Raw genomic sequence first — 21,902 nt, 5'->3', positions numbered from 1 at the left:
GAGTTAACACATGGATGTGCTGAGATGAGTGCCTGGTCATAGCAAGTGCTCAATAAACGTTTGCTCTCAAAGGGGTCTCCTGGCTGTGATAAGCAAGGAGAGAGTCCCGCAGGGCAGTTCTAGTCCCAGAGAGGATGCGTGCCATGAGCTGTGGACTGAAGTTCTTTGGCACCTCCGGCAGCTCCCTCTGAGGGTGACCATCAGTGTCCAGCCTGAGCTCGGCTCACTCTGAGTCACTGTCCCCTCCCAGGAAGGCCCTGTCTCTAAAAGCTCATGCATGTGTGTCCTCTTGCCTCCCACCTGGGCCTTTGCCCCTGTTGGGGCTCCCCACCTGGAGAACCCTTTCCTTCTCTCTTTTCCTGACCAATTCTCACACATCCTTCGAGACTCTACCCCACTGGGGTTCATCAGCGCCTGCCCTTTCCTCCTCTCTCCCCAGGAAGGGCTCCCTTTGCCATGATATGTTAAAATGACCAGCGTGTGCCATGTGCCTCCATCTCTCTCACAAATATGAGCAAAGGCATTCATTCATTCAACAAACATTTACTGAGTACTCATGGGCCAGGCATGGGTCTAGGCTTGTGACAAATCAGAAAGAATCTTATTCATTTCCAGGTCCCCAGTGCCCAGCACAATGCCAAATATTTATTGTTGTACTGACGATCTACCATGTGCCAGCTGCTCAATGCACAATTACATTAAATCCTCAAAATAATCCTGTAAGTTAGGGCTGGCCCGGTGGCGCACTGCTACAGTGTGCCGCTTGGGAGCGCGGTGGCGCTCCAGCCGAGGGTTTGGATCCCACATGCAGACCGGTTCCTGCTCACTGGCTGAGCGAGGTGCGGGCGCAGCGCCGAGGGTTGCGATCCCGTTGCCGGTCCCGGTCCGGTACAGGTGCGACACTGAGGGTTGCGATCCGTTGCCGGACACGAAAAAAGACAAAAAAAAAAAAAAAATAAATAATAATAATAATAATCCTGTAAGTTAATGGTTTTTTCTATTTTGCATATAAGGAAACTGAAGCTCAGAGGGGTTAAGGAACATGCTTATAAAGTAGTAAAGGCAGGATTTAAGCAAGTCTAGCTCCGAAAAGAGCCAGTGCTTGATCCTCTACCTCCCTATTAAGGTGCGTGTCCCCCTGAGAGGTGCACTTTTAGCAGTCCCAATAGCTGAACTCCCAGTGGCAATATGGGCGGCCAAGCTTACTTGACTCTTAGAGGGTGGGGTGGGAGCATTTTAGAGAAGCGTGGAGGGGAGAGTGGCAGAATTGAGGGAGCCAGGATGGAGTTGGGTGGCCGAACACACCCACTTCTGCATTATTTCTCACACTCCTCTCCCTATCATCAATCAATCTTGCTCTGTATGAAGGAGGGTGAGCAGAAGACCAAGGTAGAGAATGGAGTTTCTTTCCTCCCAGGGATTGCCATCCAGTGGGGGAACTACATAAGGTCTTCAGATCTGGCCAGAGTGGTGTGATTGAATAATAGGACTGGCTTAACAAGGATTCATCAGTGGGTACATGCGGTCTCGGAGGGATGATGCGTGGGCTCTGCCCTCTGCAGATAACGGTTTCTGTCATTGACTTATATGAAGATTGGGGCTTATGTGTATCAAATTTGTAAAATCCAAAAAGCTAAGAGGAACATTCTTGTGATCGGTGCAGGATGAAGGCTCAAAGGATGCTTTGGGCTGCAAGTAACAGAAATTTCTAACTGGTTTAATGAGCAAACGTGGCTCGAGGAACTGGGAACACAGGGGATGGGTTTTGGCTTCAGGATTCTTTGATGAAGCTGCACCACAAAATCGCCAAGGACCAGGTTATTAACATCTCTCTTCCTGCTATGCAGGTGGCTTCTTCCTAAAGCTGGCACACTTCTGTTGTAAGATAACTGCCATCGGCAATCACAGTCATAGTCTTCCCCAGTCCTGCTTGCCCAGGAGGAGGGACAGGCTGGCTTCCAATGGTTCTTTCCTAAGAGCAAGAAAGCTCCAAAAATCCCAGCAAGTCTGTCCTCACATCTCATTGGCCAAAGTGACTTAGCCTGCCCACCCTTGCTCCAGTTATTGCTAGAGGAATGATTGGTTCTGCCAAATGATTGGCTTAGGCCAGTTCTCAAACTTTTTGGCCTTAGGACCCCTTTACACTCTTAAGAGTTATTGAAGACCCCAAAGAGCTTTAATTTTTGTGAGTTATATCTATCAAAACCACATAGTGAGAACAGTTGGCTTAAGTTAATCAGCTGGGAAGAATGGAGCCAGGGGCCTTAACCACAATGTTTATGGCAGGGTTGAAACTGTAAAATTCCAAACCAAGGAGCTAAAATTTAACAAAGATAAATGCAATGTTCTCGACTTAACTCAGAAAATTAATTGTTCAAAAATGGTGGGAAGGAGACCAAGCTTGGCTTCAGATCACATTAAAAAAGAAAATCCCTAAAACTGGAAGGATTTCCAGACCACATAATTCACTGGTCCCTAAATGTTGGTCTACAAAAAGGCACAAACTTTGTTCTTTATTCTGAGATTTGAATCATCCTATTTTTTATTGTGAAAATGTCTTTTCTTTTTATTAATTAATGGTGAAATTATGCATTAGTTGGTTTTCTTTCTTTTCTTTTTTCAACATCCTCACTTGGCACACACCATTATATTACTGACAAACACCAGTCGTGGACTCAGGTTTGAAGAAAGACCACGCGTAGATGCCTCATAGGTAAATAAAATGGGGTTTGCTTACCTAGAGCAGAGGTTGGCAAACTACAGCCCTTGGGCCAAATCTGGCCCAGGGCCTGCTTTTGCAAATAAAGTTTTATTGGAACACAGCCAAGCCCATTTGCACTACAAGGTTACTTTTGCAGAACAAGGGCAAAGTTGAGTAATTGCAAAAGGAACTATAAGGCACCCAAAGCCTAAAATATTTACTCGGTCCCTTTACAGAAAATGTTTGTTGACAGCTGTTCTAGAGGATATAGGAGGAAGGTAGCACAGTCAGGATACACAGCAGAGAAATAGGCAACTTGATCTGGGACAGATAGCAGTGAGGCTTCTGGACCCTTGGGGGTGGTGCACAGTTACAGATGTTAACAGCTGAAGGACAAAGGGTCATATCCGGCCTCCTGGCAGCAGGGCTCTTCCTGGGCAGGAATGGGTCTGCATGAATGCTGGGCTGAAGGTCACCTGGCAGGCAATGACCACAGCCACAGGACTGAACAGAATATTCTGCCTGAACACTCCACACTTGTCACCCTGTGCCCTCTCAGGCTTCTACAGGCTGGACCAGGCATCCACACGAATGAGACTGATGTCCTCAGCTATCAGGCTCATCCTATACATGGCAAGATTATAGGTTGACACTTGCTCCTATTATTATAGGTTGATACACGGCAAGTTGTCACTTGTTTTTGACATTTCACATGTCTTTCACAAAATCTAGGACCTTATTAATCTAAGGCAAACTACTCCCCTTTCAGGCTCTTCCCTCATCTTTGTGAGGTGGTTCCTGGCTTCTGGGAGAGCAGTTATGTCAGTGGGAAAGCTCAATGTCACGTGGCAGCCATCCCTTCAAAGGCCACCTGTCAGTGTCAGTGTGGTCACCCTGAGTCAAAATCTGCTTCCTTCCTGTCCCTTCCTCCCACTGGAGCTTGCACATGAAGGCTTGCCCTGCTCCACATGCCAATCATTCTGATACTTTTCTCCCCAAGTTTGTTTTTTCCCCTCCAGGTATAATGCACCCAGTTTTTTCATGCATTCTTTGGATAACACAATCACCCTACTCCAGAAAAGCTCCAGTTTATTAATGTACCTCTTAAAATAACATGCCAGACCTGAACAAAACACTCCCAACATTCCAACATGGCCAGCTGCTCACAGCATTCCATCAGTGTAACTGAGAATGGGCCTAATTTTTTTAGCAGCGACCTCATACCTCAGACTTTCATCCTGCTGTTTCTGAAGGGTGAGTGGTGGGGTGTGGATGGTGGGATGGGGAAAAATGACCATACACTGAGTGTCTTCTAAGGGCCAGGCATTGTCTAGATACTCTATTTTATTACCATATTGCTCTTCCAACAAGCCTGCAAGGTAGATATTATTGTCCCCATTTTGCAGATGAGGAATCTGAGGCTCAGAGAAGTTAAGTAATTTGTCCAAGGCCACACAGCTGGTGAGTAACAGTCCTGGGTCTGCAACCCTTGTCTCTTGGCTCTGAAGCCTGTGTTCCTTCTCTACAGTACACTGAGTGACAACATGGAGCTTGGGCCATTCTAACTTCAAGGTCATTTTCATATGAACAGCTGTCAGCCAGGTTTACCCTATACCAATTCTGTGCCTTTTTTAAAAAAAAGTAATTACCCTTTTCTTTTGGTTATAAATTAGCACTTACCCACTGTAGAAAAATTAGAAGTATAGAAAAATACAAGAGAAAATAACAACTCTATTCACAAACCTATAATCTAAAGTTAATCAGTATTAATGTCTAATATATCTCTTTATAATCTTGTTCTATGCATGTATGAGATTGAACCACATGGAATGGCTGATATTCAATCACTTTTTGATCTTCAAAAAAGGGGCATATTTTTCATATAATTCAACCTAATACTTTTTTACATATAGCTGAAATCACACTGCACATGTAAGATTTGTGTTCTGACTTTTCACATAACAATACATCATGAGCGTGTCCTGACTTCCTTTAAAACTCTTTTAATAAAAAACATTTTAACAGTGGTATAACATCAAAGTCATTTGGACTTAAAATAATTTAGCTAACTATTCTTCTGTCGGACATTTGGGTTTTATCATCACAAATAGTTCTTTGATAAATATCTTTATATATAAACATGTTTTTATATTTCTGATTATTTCTTAAAAGTAATTCTTGGTGGTAGAAGGAAGTTCAGAAGGAATGCATATTTCAAAGGTTCTTGATACATATTTCCATATTTCTTTCCAGAAAGATTGAACCAATTTTCAACTCAGCTATAACCTCACCTGCATAGAATATTATTATTTTTAAATATTTGCTAATTTTGTTGGTAAAAAATGTTACAGCATTGTTTTAATTTTCATTTCCTTGATTCTTTTTAAGACTATTGTACAATTGATTTTTTGAACCTAATTGCAGGTCTTTAATCTCTACATGTCACAATTTAGTTTTTTGCCCAATATTACATTCCAGTGATATCTTTTTGAATCAAAAATGAGCCAACAGTGTGAAGTGGCTGCTGAGCAAGCAAATGCTTACTTCGCTGCATTAAAAGGAGCACAGTGTATAAATCAGGGGAGGTGATGGTCCCATTTTACTTCTTTGTGGTCAGAGAATACATCTGGAGCTTTTTAGCTATGTGATTCTGGGTGTCTTATTTAAGAAGGACATTAACAAATTGGAGCATATTGATTGAGCTAAATGGTGAAGGATTGTGAAAAGAAATTAAAGACACAGGAAACGTTTAATGCTGAGAAGAAAGCGAGTGACGGATGGAATAATAACTGTGTTAGAAAATAAGAGGCGTCTCCTCCCATCTGTGTAAATTTTTTACTTAAGAAAGCCCTTATGTACAAGACAAATTCAGGTTACTTTAAGGGCTCCAGAAGGCAGAAAAAGGACCAATAGATGCACATAAAAGGTAATCAATTTTAGCTTCACATAAGAAAAACAAATATCTAATATTTTGCACTGTCATACACCAGGCGTGAGCACTGAGTCCCTCAAGGTATTCAGGCAAAGGCTTGAATTCAGAGTGTTAGTGAGAGGCCCTATACTTGGGGGTGAAATTTGTAATGGCATCAGATGATCCCCCAAACTTTTCCAAAGCCAAAATGTAATATTTTTCATGTCCATGGGATATGAACAGTGTAGCAGTCAGGGTTGGCGGTGGTCAAGCTGCCTGAAGCAGGTGCGCTGAGGCAGAGAAGGGCAGGGCCAGCCAGGGGCAGTGGGGCTGACACACCCCTCTCTCCTCAGCACGCGTACCTGCTGAAGCTGAAGGTCATGTACACCGTGGGCTACAGCTCCTCCCTGGTGATGCTCCTGGTGGCCCTCAGCATCCTGTGTGCTTTCAGGTGAGAACATGCTGCCAGCTCTCCATTCCCCCAGCCCTCCCCAGGCATAGCCTTTGGGTTTTTTCTTAATTGCTCAGGACAGAAACAGGAAGGTCTGGGTGAGCTACTTTGTCACCTCTGGATCTAAAGCTTACCTGTGGCAAAACATTGAAGTTCCTGTGATCTGATTTGCTCAACATTTACTAAGCAGTACTGAGAACTCACCGCAGCCAGTGACTTTACATACATTCTCGTTTTCACACATGCTACGAAATAGGTATCATTACCCCCATTTTACAGGTGTACCAGCCAGACTCTTAATTGAAAGACACAAAAATCTATCTCAAAACAGCTTAAAAAAAAAAAGTAAAGGTGACTCGACCCACATAAGTGACAGGTTCAGGAACATCTGCTTTAGGCATGGCTGTATCAAGGTGTTCGGACATACGAACAGAGCGAGGTCTGTCTCGCTTTATTCCTCTGCTCTGCATTGGCCTCGTCCTCTGGCAGGCTTTCTGCAAGGGTGGCAACACCAGGAGCAAAGGAGCCTCTTCTCATTAGTTCCAGTAAAAGTCCCGGGGAGTTCTCATAGGCCCGGCTTAGGTCACGTGCCCAACTTGGAGCCAATCACTGTAGCCAGGAATGGAGCACTCTGATTGGTCAGGTTTGTCACGAGGGTGAGGAGGGTGGAATCACCCCACCCAAATCTGGAATGGGTTCTCCATGAGAAAACCTGCTTCTGGTACCAGAAGACGGGGAGCAAGTAACAGACGTGTGGCCCCTACAGCAGAAGAGGACACTGAAGCTTTGAGAGGTGGACAGGCTTGCTCAAGGTCATTTAGCTACTAAGTAGCAGGGCCTGGGTCTGCTTTCTCCCCACAGTCTGGGTTCATTCTTTGCCACTCTCCCCCTCTCATTCTGGTTGCCCATCCTCCCCCCAAACAATTGTGGGAGCTGCAGATGGTGGTAGGTCAGGGCAGAATACAATGTCCTGGGGGCGGGGCGGGCCTCGCTGAGTCCCAGTCCCTCCCGGCTCAAGCCTCTGTGGCCCTGCATTCTCTCCCTCCAGGAGGCTCCACTGCACCCGCAACTATATCCACATGCACCTGTTCGTGTCGTTCATCCTGCGCGCGCTGTCCAACTTCATCAAGGACGCTGTGCTCTTCTCCTCGGTCGATGTCACCCACTGCGATGCCCACAGGGTAACGTGCCTGATGTCCTGGGGTGTCGCTGGCCTGCCTACCTTCCCCAGTCTAACTTTGGAGGGGGGTTGTTTTGGAGGCCAGCTCTCTGCTGAGGATGCACTGCTCTTCTCCTCGGTCGATGTCACCCACTGCGATGCCCACAGGGTAACGTGCCTGATGTCCCGGGGTGTCGCTGGCCTGCCTACCTTCCCCAGTCTAACTTTGGAGGGGGGTTGTTTTGGAGGCCAGCTCTCTGCTGAGGATGCACTAATGCCAAAGGTAAAGCGACCAGCGCTGGGGCTGGGCCAGGAGGTCCACGGAGATTCCATGGCCGCACATGCGCAGTCTGAGTCTTATCTGAGAGCAGTTTGCTGGCAAGCCGGTGGGACTGCCGCGGAACCCCGAGTGTTTGAGAGTGGATTAGCCACTCTGGGAACTACATGCCTAGCAAGACTCTTCTTTTCCCTACTCTTGCCAGTTCCTGGCTGTACACAGATGACCAAGTGTAGAGAAGGTTGAGGTTGGCTGTAAAAAGAAAAGGGTGAGCATGTGCCGGTATGTATGTATATGTGTGTCCATAGTAAAGCAATCGTGTTTTGTTAAATTTAACCTGCTTTCTCCTTCCAAATGCCCAGATGTCTCTAATTCATCCCAAACACCCTGTGTGTCAGTTGGGAATCTTTTTTGTTGCAAATAACAGAAAACTACACATCAATGGTTTAAGCAGATGGGGGTTATTTCCCATATAAGCATGACACAGATGGGTGATGCAGAGGTGGCACGGTGGTCCCATGATGCCATGAAGGACACAGTCTTTTCTTCTCTTTCTGCTCTGCCATCCTTAGCGTAGGACTTTGATCTCATTCCTTACACCACATGGTTGCAATGTGGTTGCTGCAACCCCAGACCTCACATCCTTGTTTCAGGCTACAAGGAGGAAGGTCAAAAGTTAAACATATTTTCCTTTTGGGAAACTTTGCCTTTCTATTTTGGAAAGGATGCCCTCCCCAAAGACTTCTACCTACATCTTATCAGCTAGAATTGTATCATGTGACCACATCTAACTGCAAAGGAAGCTGGGAGATTGAATTTTTCACTATCACAGTCTTTATAGCAGAGGCAAGCAAGGAAGAGATTGGAAACTGAAATTGGCTCAGCCAACCTGCCTGCCACTTCCCGCTACTCACATCTATATTGTATTGTATAGTTGTGTGTGTGCGTGTATGTGTGTGTGTGGTTTCTGACTCAGACTGAGAGGTCCCTCAAGTAGGATCCATGTCTCTCAAGGAGCTCTCCAGAATGAAACAAGATTACCACACTGGGAGTCAAGAGACCCCATCATTGACCAGCAGTAGACAAGTCCAGCAGAGCCCATCAGGGAAACTTCTAGGGTCCTGCTGAACACCAGACTGGCAAGCCAATCACGGGCCACCCTGGGAGTCAGAGCCTCTGGGAAGGTCCTAGAGTAGGAACCACAGCTGGCTAGCAGGGCAGTACCAGGCACTCCTGTTCCTTAGGCTTGTCTTCACAGCAGTCCATGCAGCAGTCTTAGGGCTGTCCCAGAAGGTGTTCTCTCCCCAGGGGACAACTCAGTGCTAGCAAGGGAGACCCATATAGCACAGGTGCAGGAGCCATGCAGTGTAGATGCCACATGCCCTACAATCCCATAGGCATTGCCTCCAGGGATCCCTGCAGGGGATATGCCTGGTGAAAGCTACACTTCATCAGGGAAGCCCAACACTATGGCATCCCCCTCAGGTATTTGGAGGTCTCCAGTCCAGGTGCAATGTACCAGTCAGGAGCCATTTTTACAGTAAAGAATGTTGCCTCCTAACATAGTTCGCACATCCCTTCATCATCTGTTTCCAGGGAAACTGAGCTTGGAAAGGGTTTTGTTAACTCTTTGCTAAGAAATCTCTAGGATTTAGTTGCCTCATTAGAAAAAATGAGGGGGGTGGGCAATATGTGACACAGATTTACAACTGCAGGGATATCTTCCTCATCTAGCCTGGCAGCCAGTTCCAGAACCTGAACCTAGTTCCTGCTCCTAGGATGGCTCATTGACCATCTTGACTGAACCCACTGGGCCTGTGGACTTCCACTCTCTAGAGAATTCTGTGGGCCTGGTTTTCTGACAGATGAAGGCCACAGGAGATGGCCTTGAACCCCAGAGGCTTGCTCTGTGGCCTGACTCCTGCCCCAAACAACATCCTGTTGCTTCCTGTGGGGCTGGCTGCCAGAGGGAAGCCTGGCTCACCTGCTTCTCTCTGTCCAGGTGGGCTGCAAGCTGGTCATGGTCTTCTTCCAGTACTGCATCATGGCCAACTACTCCTGGTTGCTGGTGGAAGGCCTCTACCTTCACACACTCCTCGTCATCTCCTTCTTCTCAGAAAGGAAGTACCTCCAGGGATTTGTTGCCCTCGGATGGGGTACGTTTCTCCCTGGGTCGAGAACCTGTGTGGTGTGTGGGAAAGGCCACTGAGTTGAGAGTCAGGATTTGGCTTCTAGTTCCAGCTCCACATTTAACTCAGTTGTATAATCTTAGACAAGTTGCTTGATGTTTAACCCTCTGGCCTCAGTTTATTTATCTATCAAGTGGCAAAAAATAGCTAAAATTTAGCCCCAATTTCTGGCATCCAAAGCCTTTTACAAATTGGTACCACCCAACATTTGCTGCCTCATCTTCCTTCGACAGTCCATTCCTGTGCTCTCTCTTGCTTCCTTTTTATATCAGGATGCTTCTGACTGCTGGCATCAGAATATCTGGCTTACATAAGCTTTAAACATGAAGGAAATTAATTGGATCATATAACTAAAAAAATCAAGGGATTACCCACTTCAGGTAGAGGGGTTCAGTGGAGGCTGAATCCAGCAGTTTAACAATGCTTCTTTCTGTCTACTTTGCCTTTTGTCACATCAGCTTTATGATGCTCCCAGTGTAATTGCCAGTAGTTTCTGGACTACAGGCTTCCTTGTTACTGAGCTCCAATGAGAGAGAGAAAGAGACTATGTCCCAACATTCTCAGCAAATATTCTGAGGTTCACGCTGATTGTACCGCTTAAATCTCATACACATTTTTGAACCAATCACAGAGACCTGAGGGAAAGGAATATGCAGACTGGCTTAAGCTACTCAAGCCACATAGACTCCCAAAGGAAATTAAGGATTCAGAATCTAGGAAAGAGGGGATAGCAAGACAGATAACTGCAGGCCCCCTTACCTCTCTTCTCACATTCCTTTCTGATCAATGAAGACGATAACAACTCCCATTTCTTGAGTACTTTCTATGTGCCAGGCATTTGGTTCAGCACTTTACATGTATCCTTTAATCATCACAACAACCTCCAGAGGCCTCTCAGAGACCTTGGCTCAGAGACTTGACATAACATGCTCAACTCACACTGTAGAAAAGGGAAGACCCAGGATTTAAATGAAGGCCCATTTCCAAAGCCCTTTAACTCTTCTCCTGCCATTAGCAAACATCCATTTATCTCCCCTACCCACCCACCCATCCCTCATCCATCCATCCATCCATCTGTCCATCAGTTGTTCATTTGATAAACATATGTGAGTTATCCATGGGTTTTTAGACAGAGAACCAGTTTCCTGAGAGTGACTCACAAACTTACAGAGATAGTCATGTGTACCAGCCACCATTAGCTTTATTTGGTTTCTTCCTAGTGCCTTTAATTAAGAAGTGTCCCTGCCAGGATGTCCTCCACTGCCTTTTCTGCTTGTCTAAATCCTTATGTGCAGAGGCCCTGTCTCCCCATCAGACCATCAGGGAAGCTGCCGGAGCTGGCAGAGCTTGCTGACCCCTGCTTCTGAACCCTGGCAGCCTGATTAGCACATGACCCTCAGACAGCAGGAACACACAGAGCCATGTAGATGTCTGCATAGGCCAGCAGTCCCACAGAACCCAGGACCAGGGACTTGCCTTATGCAGCTGACGCTGTCAACACAGCAGAGCTTTGAACCCCAGATCTGCCAGGATTTACCTGTATGAACACGGACAGCTTCCTCCTCTGTCACATCAGGATCGTCATTTACTCAACATTCTTTGAGCACTTCTTTGTGTTCAGTAAAAAAAAATAGAGAGATTACCAAAAAATATAGAGATTACAAAAAAAATTACCAGTTCCATCACAAAACTGCATTGTGATTGATAATCTGTCTGTCACAGGTTAAGCGATTTAAATGTAATAATGAGAACCTTCCTTTTTTCTTCAAATATTTATTGAGCATGTAATATATGCCAGGCCCTGTACTGGGTGCTGGGGATTGAGTAGCACATAAAATAGCAGTGGTTCCTTCCCTCCTGGTTTGTTTGCCTGGGAGACAACAAAGACACCATGAAGGGCCCCTAGAAGGCCTAGAGCCCCTCCATTTGTGAGTAGCCTTTCTCATGAAAAGGCAATAGCCCCTGACTAAATTGATACTGGCTTCCCCAGAGACAGGTTGCTTAAAAGAGTACGTGCCCAGTGGAAAACTTTGCAAAACAATATTACTTTTTAAAAAGGAAAAAAAAAAGTACCCATACATTGAACATTTTCTGGGATTCCCTTCCATACTTTTTTTTCTACTTGCAATTTCTCTCCACATAATTGTGGTCATTCTGTATGTAGAATTTTGAATCTTGCTTCTTTCTGTTAACATATAAGCATGGTCTGTATTATTTCAAATCTTCTGCAAACATTTTTAATCATCACATGAACATATTTAAACAAATACCTGTGGGCCTTTAGGGTGTTTGCAATTTTTCACTGTAAATAGAACAGTGATGAATACTTTTATTGGCAAAGCCCTCTGCAAGTAATACAGAATCCCAGAACTTGGATTACTGAGTCAAAAGGAGTGAACACTTTCAAAGTTTTTAGTACTTATCCAAAGCTTTTACTTTTTCAGAGTAGCAGAGGTGTCAGTCTGTGCCAGAAAAGTGATATCTCTAGCTTATAGGAAGTGAACCAAGCTCCTCCTCAGTGAGTGAACTTGAATGAGTGATTCTGATGATTCCCATTAGAATCATCTGGAGGTCATGTCCAACCCAGCTTGCTGGGCCTTGTGCCTAGAGTCTCTGAGTCAGTGGATGGGAGATGGAACCTGAGACTCTGAGTTTCCAACAAGTTCCCAGGTGATGCTGATACTACTGGTCCAGGGACCACTCCGAGAAACACTGACTTAAACCATTATCAGTTCTTCAAACTTTCCTACCAAATTGCCATTAAGGATGGAAGACGATGAGCAGGTTCCCCTCAAAATCCATGTTCTTTGTCCAAAGCACCCAGAATTGAAGCAGGAAATTTTTTTTAGTTGTTATTTTAATTTTATTTTTATTTTTTTGTCTTTAAAGAATAGAATAGGCTGTAAGGTTAATAATGAACAAAAGCAGTCTCCTGCCCCTGTTTCCTGTTCTGAGTTCTGCTCTCCAGAAGTAATGCCCTTTGAAGATTTTAGCTGTTCCTCCTGGTATTTACTCTCGTGTTTCTAAATAATATACAACTTTTACTTGATTTGTTCATTTGAAGCATTATTTGTTGACTCCTTAAGATGGAAGATAATGATATAAAATTCTTCATTCACTACTTCCAATCTTCCACTACAGTTTCTTACAATTTTTGGTTAAATCATATTCAATGTATATAATATTATATCTATGTAAATATTGTTACTACTGAGCAGAGTGGTATAAGATGATTTTACTTCCAATGTTATTCAGCTTTTTGTTTTTCCTGGAATTGTTTATCATTTGCTTTTTTTTAATAGTGCTGTCATTAATTCTCCCAAATTCTTAGGAACGCCCTCCAATGCTATTTTCTTTCTTTCTTTCTTTTTTTTTTTTTTTTAAAGATGACTGGTAAGGGGATCTTAACCCTTGACTTGGTGTTGTCAGCACCACACTCTCCCAAGTGAGCCACTGGCCGGCCCCCAATGCTATTTTCTGAATCATCAATTACAAAAGGAAATCTATCAGTTCCTATTTGTTTATTTTCTGCTGTATTAGTTTCCTAAGCTGCTTAACAAATTCCCACAGACTTGGTGGCTTAAAACAACAGAAATTTATTGTATCACAGTTCTGGAGGCCAGAATTATGAAATGAAGGGGTTGGCAGGGGTGGTTCCTTCAGGAGGCCCTGAAAGAGAATCTGTTCCATGCCTTTCTCCTAGCTTCTTATTGTTACTAGCAATCCTTGGCATTTCTGAGATTGTAGCTACATCACTCCCATTTCTGCCTGTCTTTATGTGAATGTCTTCTGTGTCTCTTCTTTGTGTGTCTCTCATGGCCTTCTTATAAATTTGCCAGTTGTGCTGGAATAGGGGCACCCTAATCCAGTTGAAATTAACCTTAACTGATTACATCTAAGAAGACTCTTTCCAAATAAGTCCACATCCTGTGATTCTGGATAGACATGAATTTTGGGGGGACACTATTCAACCTGGTATAGCTGCCAATGTTCTTTTGAGAGCTTTCTTTTGCTTTCCTACTTGATATGGGCTGGCTGTTCTCTAGACTTGCTTGGATCCCTTAACCTTCGTGCTGAGAATTCCCTTCGCATTCTTCTACAAATCATGCTCCCTTTATTTCTGTCTCCTTCTCTTCGGTTTACTCTGTAGTTGTGTTGGAGCACATCCTTCAGCACCTGTCTAGCAAAGAGTACCTGGAAGAGCATATTTTGCATCACATATATGAAAATATCTTTGTTCACTTTTCACACCTAGTATGTCATTTTGCAGGGCATAGAACAGGTTGAAAAATCACTTCCCCCCAGAATTTTGAAGGCCTCGTGTTTTGGCATCTGGTGTAATGGGAAGTGCCAAGCCGTTTTTCTTCCTGAGCCTTTTCACTCATCTCTCTGTGTATAAGCTCCAGGGTCTTCTCTCTGTGTTTTGACATGTCACAGGGGTGCTCCAATGCAGGTCTTTTTTCATCCATTTTGCTGGCATATGATGGCCCTTTCATCTGGAAACTCGTGTCTTTCATTTCTTGAAAATGTTCTTATATTTTCTATTTGATCATTTCTTCCTCTTGGTTTTTATCCCCTCTTTTCTGAAACTCCTCTAATTAGATGATGCATACCTTGGAATCAACCTCTAATTTTCTAATTTCTTTTCTCCTACTTTTCATTCCACTGTCTTTTGTTCTGCTTTCTGGGAGATTCCTAGTCTTTATCTTCCAACCCATCTATTGCATTATTTATTTATTATACATTCAATTCCTAAAATCTCTTTCTTGTTCTCTGAATGTTCCCTGTTTACAGCATCCTGTTTGTGCCTTGTAGATGCAATCTTTTTTCTTCTCTCTCTGATGATATCCCTTAGAGCTGTTTTGTTCAAATTCCTTCTGCTCTCTGTATGGTCTGTTTCCTCTGAGTTCCTTTTCTCTGATTCTTTTGATCTTTGTCTTTTATGTAATCAGATGTTGGTGACCTTGGCTGTTTGTTCATATTTAAGAATGAGTCACTTCAGAGCTGACCGAAGGCTCTATGGGGTGGGGGTTAGGGTGGTGGTGGTGGAGGAGCAGGGCTCATCTCTCTGGGGAGACTGTGCTGGAAGTGGTCACTGTGTTGGGGGGTCCCAAGCATTGCTATCTACAGGCCCTTTGTTTGGGGCAGTTCCACTTCTCCAGAGAATAATCCTTTAATGTCCTGCCTGGGGTGGAGGGGTGGGGGTAGAGGGCTAGAGCTGGGGTAGAAACTTGGTTGCTAGAGGTCTGAAAACTGAATAGCCCTGGTGCTGGGGATCTTACCATCCAGGGTATAGATGAGCATGCCCATTAGAAATAGAATCTGAGCCACATATATAACTTAAAAATGTCTAGTAGCCACAGTAAACACAGTGTATTTGTCTGTTTCTGTTGCTTATAACAGAAATACCTGGAACTGGACTATTTATAAGAAAACAAAATTTATTGCTTACAGTTTCAGAGCTGGAAAGTCCAAAGTCCAGGGAACAAATCTGTAGAGGGTCTTCTTTGGTGGTGGCTTTACAGCAATGCAGGGGTCTCACATGGCAGAAAATGGCAGAGCAGAGAAAGAGGGAGAGACTCTCACTTGCTCTCTTTTTATAGCCCCCAGAACCATGCCACTGACCACCATTATTAATCCATTCACTAAGACATTGTCCTACAATCTGCAATGCAGGGGTCTCACATGGCAGAAAATGGCAGAGCAGAGAAAGAGGGAGAGACTCTCACGTGCTCTCTTTTTATAGCCCCCAGAACCATGCCACTGACCACCATTATTAATCCATTCACTAAGACATTGTCCTACAATCTAATCACCTCTTCGAGGCCCCACCTTTCAACTACCATAACAGGATTTCCCACCCTCTGGAGTTACAGTGGGAATGAAGCTGCTTATATATGAACTTTGGGGCAACACACAGTAAAAACAAGTGAAATTAATTTCAATAATATATAGGTATTCTATTTAACTGAGTATAACATAAATAGTATTGCAATGTGTAATTAATATAAACATTGTTAATGACATATTTTACATTCTTTTATTTGTACTAAGTCTTCAAAAGCTAGTATATATCTTGCACTTCCAGCACATCTCAGTTGGGACCAGCCATGTATCGGGTGCACAGTAGCCACATGTGGCCAGTGGCTATTGTCCTGGACAGCACAGGTGGAAACCATCACTTCATTCCTGTGCTCAGCCAAGTCCCCCTTCACCCTCTTATGGGCTGGAGCCCTAGTTTTCCCTGGCTTGGTTTCTCCACAGAAGAAACTCTGGTGGGGATACATAGCTAACTATTTGGTCTTGGGAGGGTAGTGTTGGCCATTGGCGTGGTCATCTATTTCTTATCCAGACTTCCAAACAATCCTGCTGTTCCATCCCCATCCTGTTTCCTGCCTCTAGGGTACCTGATGTCCCTGGGCCCTGTGCACCATCGGATACTTTGCCAGCAGCATGGCCCCTTGCAGCACTTAGATTTCAGCCTTCTCCGCTCTGGGACATCAGTTGCCACTCCTCTGCCAGATGTCCATATTCCTAAATGTGTTGACATCTCTCATTCACTCTATCCTTCCTTCCTGGTCTTTGTGTTCATGGGCTTGTACTATTTTATTTCTTTACTATCATTGTGGAAGGGTTTCAGGGGAAAATACAGATAAAGACATAAATTCAATTTACCATGTTTAAACAGAAGTCAGGAAATGTTCTTGTGTTTTATCTTCTAAATTCCTGTGCACTTTCTCTTCTCTAATACAAAGTGTGTTTTTGTTTAAATATGACAATGATGGCTTACATTACCAGTTAAATGGCCAGGCTTTTTACAAAACAATATTTGAATAAAATCAATGCTTCTCCCACGATCTATGTCTACCACCTCCCCACCCCTCTTCCCCCTCAATTCCCCACACACTGCCAGGCATATCCTAGTTCGAGAAGAGGGCTTCACAAGCCTTCCCAGGGGTCTCAGACCCCTCTCTCCTCTGCAGAGGTCCTCTGGAGTCTGGCTCAAGCTTCCAGGAGACCCCTAACCCCAAGTAGCCTTTGGTATCCATCTGACCCTTCCTCAGTTCCCAGTGACCCATTGAAGCATATCACTGCACATTTATACATAGGATGGCAAATGGGTTTCCATGGAAACCAAATCTTGGTACCTGCTCAGTACCTGGGTGGGAGTAACTAATTGGCCTGTTCTTCACACACATGTTGAAAATTGAGTTCTCTCTCTCCCGCCCCTCCTTTATTCTTAATCCTCAGGTTCTCCAGCCGTTTTTGTTGCTTCGTGGGCTATCACCAGGCACTTTCTGGAAGACATTGGGTAAGCTGTTGAAAGGAGAGGTAACAAGAGTGTGTTTGACATTGTCTAGTTCTTCGGACAGCACAGATACTTCTTTGGAGCTATGTAGGAAAAGTCTGTTTCTCAAATTAAGGGCCACAGGAGTGTTCTCTAGATTAACACCCATTGCTCCCTGGGTATGAGTTTCTAGGTGGACCAAGCAGCCTTGGCCACACCTGCACCTTACTGGGCTTCCCTGTCCCCTGTCAGCACTGGGATTAGGTCAGGTGCTGAACAGGAGCTGCAGAACTCCAGGCAGGTATTGTTCAGTGGAGGAAGCGCATGTAAGGGCAGGCACAGACCTCCATCCTGCACACCTCACACTCCTGGATGTTTAAGAGCCTGCACAGCCACACACAGCTAAGCAGCAGCAGCTGTCCAACAACTCCTGGGTGTGGCAGTGATGGGAACAAACCAGAGATCTAGCCTTGTTCTCTAAGGAAGTGAGGCACTGAGGGTGGAGGTCAGTGCGGAGGACCCACCTGAGAGTAGGCATGGTGGAAGCAAAATTGAAGGAAGTCAGGGAAGAAGAGGCAGCAGGACACAGCGGTGTCAGTTGCACAACCAAGCCTATAAATGGACTAGGTTGGATGAGACTTACAAGTGTCTTATAGACCAATTTCAGCCCCAAATAATTGTTTCAACATCATTTTTTTTAAAACTGGGTGAATTCACTTAAAAAACATAAATCAGGATTTTTGGCTTCTCTAGAAAAAATGCAAAATGATATTAACATTTCCCATTTTTCCCTTATGACAAAAATCAGCTGGAGCAGAGAGCTGTGGCTGGCTTGGGCCAGGCTCATGCTCTCCTGTTAGCCAAGAGCCCCCCACACCTGATGTCCAGGATCATGGGGTCACATGACAGTCACCCAGCCACTCCACTCACTGATGCCATCTGCCTAGCCACTGTTGGCAACTGAGGTTGCCACCATGCTCCCCAGTGAATTCTGGCAATGAGCTAGCTTTGGGATATTGGGGTCTCCAGGGTCTCCAGGCTCTCCGGCTTCCACAGGTGCATGGAAACAGATGGCTGCTTCCTCAGCCCCAGCAGTGCAGCCCCAAGAGAGTGGCAGGTTCTAAGAGCACAGGCACACAGCTGTGGGGTCCCAGGCCACAAACGTGGCTCCTTCATACTAAGTGCCTCCTCAGGGAATGTGTCTTTGCTGGTCAGCTCAGCTCCCCACTCCTAAACATGCCTGGCTGTCCCTCCCCTAGGTGCTGGGATATCAACACCAATGCAACCATCTGGTGGGTCATTCGAGGGCCTGTGATCCTCTCCATCCTGGTGAGTAGCCGTCCTCCCCTGAGCTGGGGGCCAGTGGGAGAGACAGAAACAGTGACCAGCTTGCAGAGGCAGAGAGCTGGGAAGCAGGGCTCCCTCCAGGTGCCAGGAGGGATAAGCCACAGTGCTTCCTCAGTCCCCTAAAACATGGTGGGTGGGAGTGGGGTGAGGGGCGGGCAGGAGGCAAGAGCTTGCGGACCTCACTCTTTTCCAGGAGCAGCAGTGAAGTGTGGTGAGCAGAGCTCCTTGCCGTAAACTGACTGGCTCCCACTGACCTGAAATTCCACCTTCACTTGTTCAGACCTGGGGGTCTTGATCATTTTTCTAGGCATTTGAGTCTCTGAGCTGGGGTCACAGGAGGAGGCGGGAGGTGGCTGGGGAAAGCTGAGTGAGGCAGTGGTCTTAGGACTGTGCAGTGCTACCAGTGGGGTGGCCCCAGGGAGGAGATGCAGGAGTGACCCACATGGGTGGGGAGCTCGACAGGTCTCAACCTTAGCTGTCCTTTAGAACCACCTGGGAGCTTTTAAAAAATATTGTAATGGGCTGTCCAGTTTGCTTAGTTGGTTAGAGTGTGGTGCTGATAACACCAAGGTCCAAGGTTCAATCCCTGTACTGGCCAGCCACCCAAAATATACAGATAACCAGAGATTGGGGCTCTTGTTCTGGAGAGGGTCTTGGGTGCTGGCCTTATTTTTAAGTCTGCAGGTGATTCTGCTCACAGCTGGGGTTGACCCTGTATCTGAGCTCAGGGGTATGGATAAGAATAGAAGGACAGAAAAGGGAAGACACATGGGGACACCCGGGGTCTTGTCATGGATGGAATCCGCCCCTCAATTGGAACTATCATTTACACTACTCAGAGGGATGCCCAGGGCTGCAGAAGCAGTTGACAGAAAGTGCCCTTCACTGGTTTGCTGGGGTCGGGGGAAAGGCCCCAGGACTGGGCACAGCCTGGTGCTGTGAAATGGTGCTGGAGCAGGTGGGTGAGAGGGGAGGAGAGGTGCTGCCGGGCAAGCGATGTTATAACGTTCCCAGCCCTTGGCTGGGCACTGGGGTTGGGGGAGGAGATATCAAAAGAAATATAGACTCCATTCTGGTCTTTCAGGAAGATATGATTGAATTAGCAGATAAAGGGCTGGCCAGTTAGCTCAGTTGGTTAGAGCGTGGTATTATAACACCAAGGTCAAGGGTTTGGAATCCTCGTACCAGCTAGCCGCCAAAAAAACAAAACAAAACAAAACAAAAAAAACCAAAGCAATGAATTGGCAGATAAATGCACACACATTTGACAGATGCATGCATTTGGTTCCTTTAAGATGTTTTAAGTGACTTTATATGGTAACATCATCCTAAAATACAATGACTCAGGAAAGGGAGGTAATCAAGGTGGCTTCCTGGAACTGTTGATTGAGCTGCGTACTGATTTCACAAGCGGCAGTTGAAGCAGCGGTTCTCAAAGTGTGGTCCCCAGACCAGCAGCTCAGTGTCACCTAGGAGCTTGTAAAAAATGCAAATTCTTGGGCCCTTTACCAGATTTACTGAACTATAACCTGTGAGGGGTGGAACCCAGTGATCTGTACCCTAAACTTTGAGTACCACAAGTGTAAAGTCAATCAGCTTTGGCATTACCTGGGAGCTTGTTAGAAATGCAGAATCTCAGCTACTCCCCACACTAACCCCCCAGACCTGCAATTTAACAAGATCCCCAGGGGATTCCAGTGCTCAGCAAGTCAGCAGACCTTGGACCTCCTGCAGCCCTGCTGCATGGGTGGGGGTGTGGGGGGGTGCTGCCTCCAGACAGATTGTTTCACCAGGACTCTGGGGGGCGGGGAACAGCAGTGATGTGCCATCCTAGCTGTGGTGTCTGCAATGCCTTCTCTGCCCTCAGGTCCAGGGGACAGGGCCAGCAGAGGTGGCTGGGAAAGCAAGACGCCTTTAAGCTCTGCTTTGTTTTGCAGATTAATTTCATCCTTTTTATAAACATTCTAAGAATGCTGATGAGAAAACTTAGAAGCCAAGAAACAAGAGGAAATGAAGTGAACCATTACAAGTAAGTGGAGGGCAAAGTCATAGATATGCTCAGTCGGTCAATCCGCAAGCATTTACTGAGCACTTACTGTTTACCCAAGTGGTGCTAGCTATTGGAGATGGAGGAAAAGGAAAAGTCCTGGACCTAGTCCCAGGAAGTTTACAATGCAAATGGGAGCGGGGGGGGGGAGGGGGGGGGATGGGTCTGATTGTGAAGCCTCAGACACTGTGTGAGGATGGGGAAATTAGGAAATCTCAGGTGGGAAGACTGAATGCAGATATCTTGCCCTTAGAGCGAAGCTAGGTAGAGAGTCTTAGCTTGGGTTTCAGGGACCCAAATTTAGACAATCTGTGTAGGTATGTGTATTTTTTATGGTAGAATGACCATAGCTTTCATCAGATTTTTTAAGGAGACATGTGATCCCCAAATACTTACAACCTCTAATATGTTGAAGAGATATGTTAGTTTCCTAGGGCTGCTGTAACAAAATAACACAGACTGGGTGTCTTAAACAACAGAATGTATTTTCCCATAGTTCTGGAGACTGGAAGTCCAAGATCAATGTCGAGAGGTTTGCTTTCTTCTGAGACTTCTCTTTGGCCTTGCAGATGATTGCCTTCTCGCTGTGTTCTCACATGGTGTCTCCTGTGTGGATGGACATCCCTGGTATCTCTCTGTGTGTCTGAATTTTCCCCTCTTATAAGGACACCAGTTGATTGTAGTAGAGTCCATCCTAAAGGCCTCATTTTAACTTGGTCACCTCTTTAAAGACCCTGCCTCCAAATACAGTCACATTCTGAGCTCCAATACATGAATTTTGTGGGGACACAACTGTGGCCATAACAGATGTTAAAGACAAATTAGTGTCCAACAGAGGCTTTCTCCATGGTGTTATGAGTATTAAGAATCTGGCACTGGCCTGGATTACTTGGTGTCAGGTTCCCTGTGACATCTCTGGAGTAGTAGGCTCTAAAGCTGAGTGGAGCTAGGGATCTGGGATAAAGTTGCCAGATAAAATACCAGATGCCCAGTTACATTTGAATTTTGGGTAAACATCAAATAGTTTTTAAGTTCTTATACCCAAAAAAAGTATCCATTGTTTATCTGAAATTCAAACTTAACTGGGCATTTTGTATTTTTATTTTCTAAATTTGGTAACCCTGATCTAGGAAGAAATACAAGAACTTCCTCCTGATACATATTTATCATCTAACAAATGAGGAAATTGGCTTTAGTTATAATATGTTAGAGACAGAGTGGCAGTAATACAGGCACAAAATTTATAAAAATAAATAAAGTTATTTGGTTGGGTACTTTTTATTTTTTCTGATAGAGGTGTGTATCAGAAAGTTTGGGGTTTGGCTATGAGTTGATAAGTGTTGTATGTGGGTGATGAGTATTGTGACTTAGAAATTTCGAACACGTCCCCTCTCCTTCTTCCTCCTCCCACCCTATTTACCTCCCCCTTCCCCTCTCATCCCCAACTGCTTCGCAACAACATCTTAGAATGCAAAAAAAAAAAAAAAAAAAAATTAATAAAAAAACTAAAAAAAAAAGGGAAAAAAAAAAAG

The 21,902-nt window shown here is 45.1% G+C and overlaps 1 protein-coding gene and 1 non-coding gene across 3 annotated transcripts in view; both read left to right on the top strand.

The window, feature by feature from the left end:
* Nucleotides 1-21,902, top strand: part of SCTR (secretin receptor) — a 35,921-nt gene that overhangs the window by 7,470 nt on the left and 6,549 nt on the right. For both annotated transcript variants that reach the window (XM_008585497.1, XM_008585498.1), the window contains exons 3-8: nucleotides 5,966-6,063; nucleotides 7,112-7,244; nucleotides 9,502-9,655; nucleotides 16,940-17,000; nucleotides 18,236-18,305; nucleotides 20,261-20,352. In XM_008585497.1, coding sequence (XP_008583719.1) covers nucleotides 5,966-6,063; nucleotides 7,112-7,244; nucleotides 9,502-9,655; nucleotides 16,940-17,000; nucleotides 18,236-18,305; nucleotides 20,261-20,352 — 608 coding nt within the window. The remainder of the gene's footprint in view (nucleotides 1-5,965; nucleotides 6,064-7,111; nucleotides 7,245-9,501; nucleotides 9,656-16,939; nucleotides 17,001-18,235; nucleotides 18,306-20,260; nucleotides 20,353-21,902) is intronic.
* TRNAI-GAU lies at nucleotides 18,848-18,921 on the top strand. The gene has a single exon. It is a non-coding gene; the product is annotated as a tRNA-Ile (tRNA).

Source organism: Galeopterus variegatus, unplaced genomic scaffold, assembly GCF_000696425.1.
Source record: "Galeopterus variegatus unplaced genomic scaffold, G_variegatus-3.0.2 Scaffold3594, whole genome shotgun sequence".
In the NCBI taxonomy this organism is placed as follows: domain Eukaryota; kingdom Metazoa; phylum Chordata; class Mammalia; order Dermoptera; family Cynocephalidae; genus Galeopterus; species Galeopterus variegatus.
The sequence above is the reverse complement of the archived record's forward strand: the minus strand, read 5'-3'. Positions and strand labels throughout refer to the sequence as shown.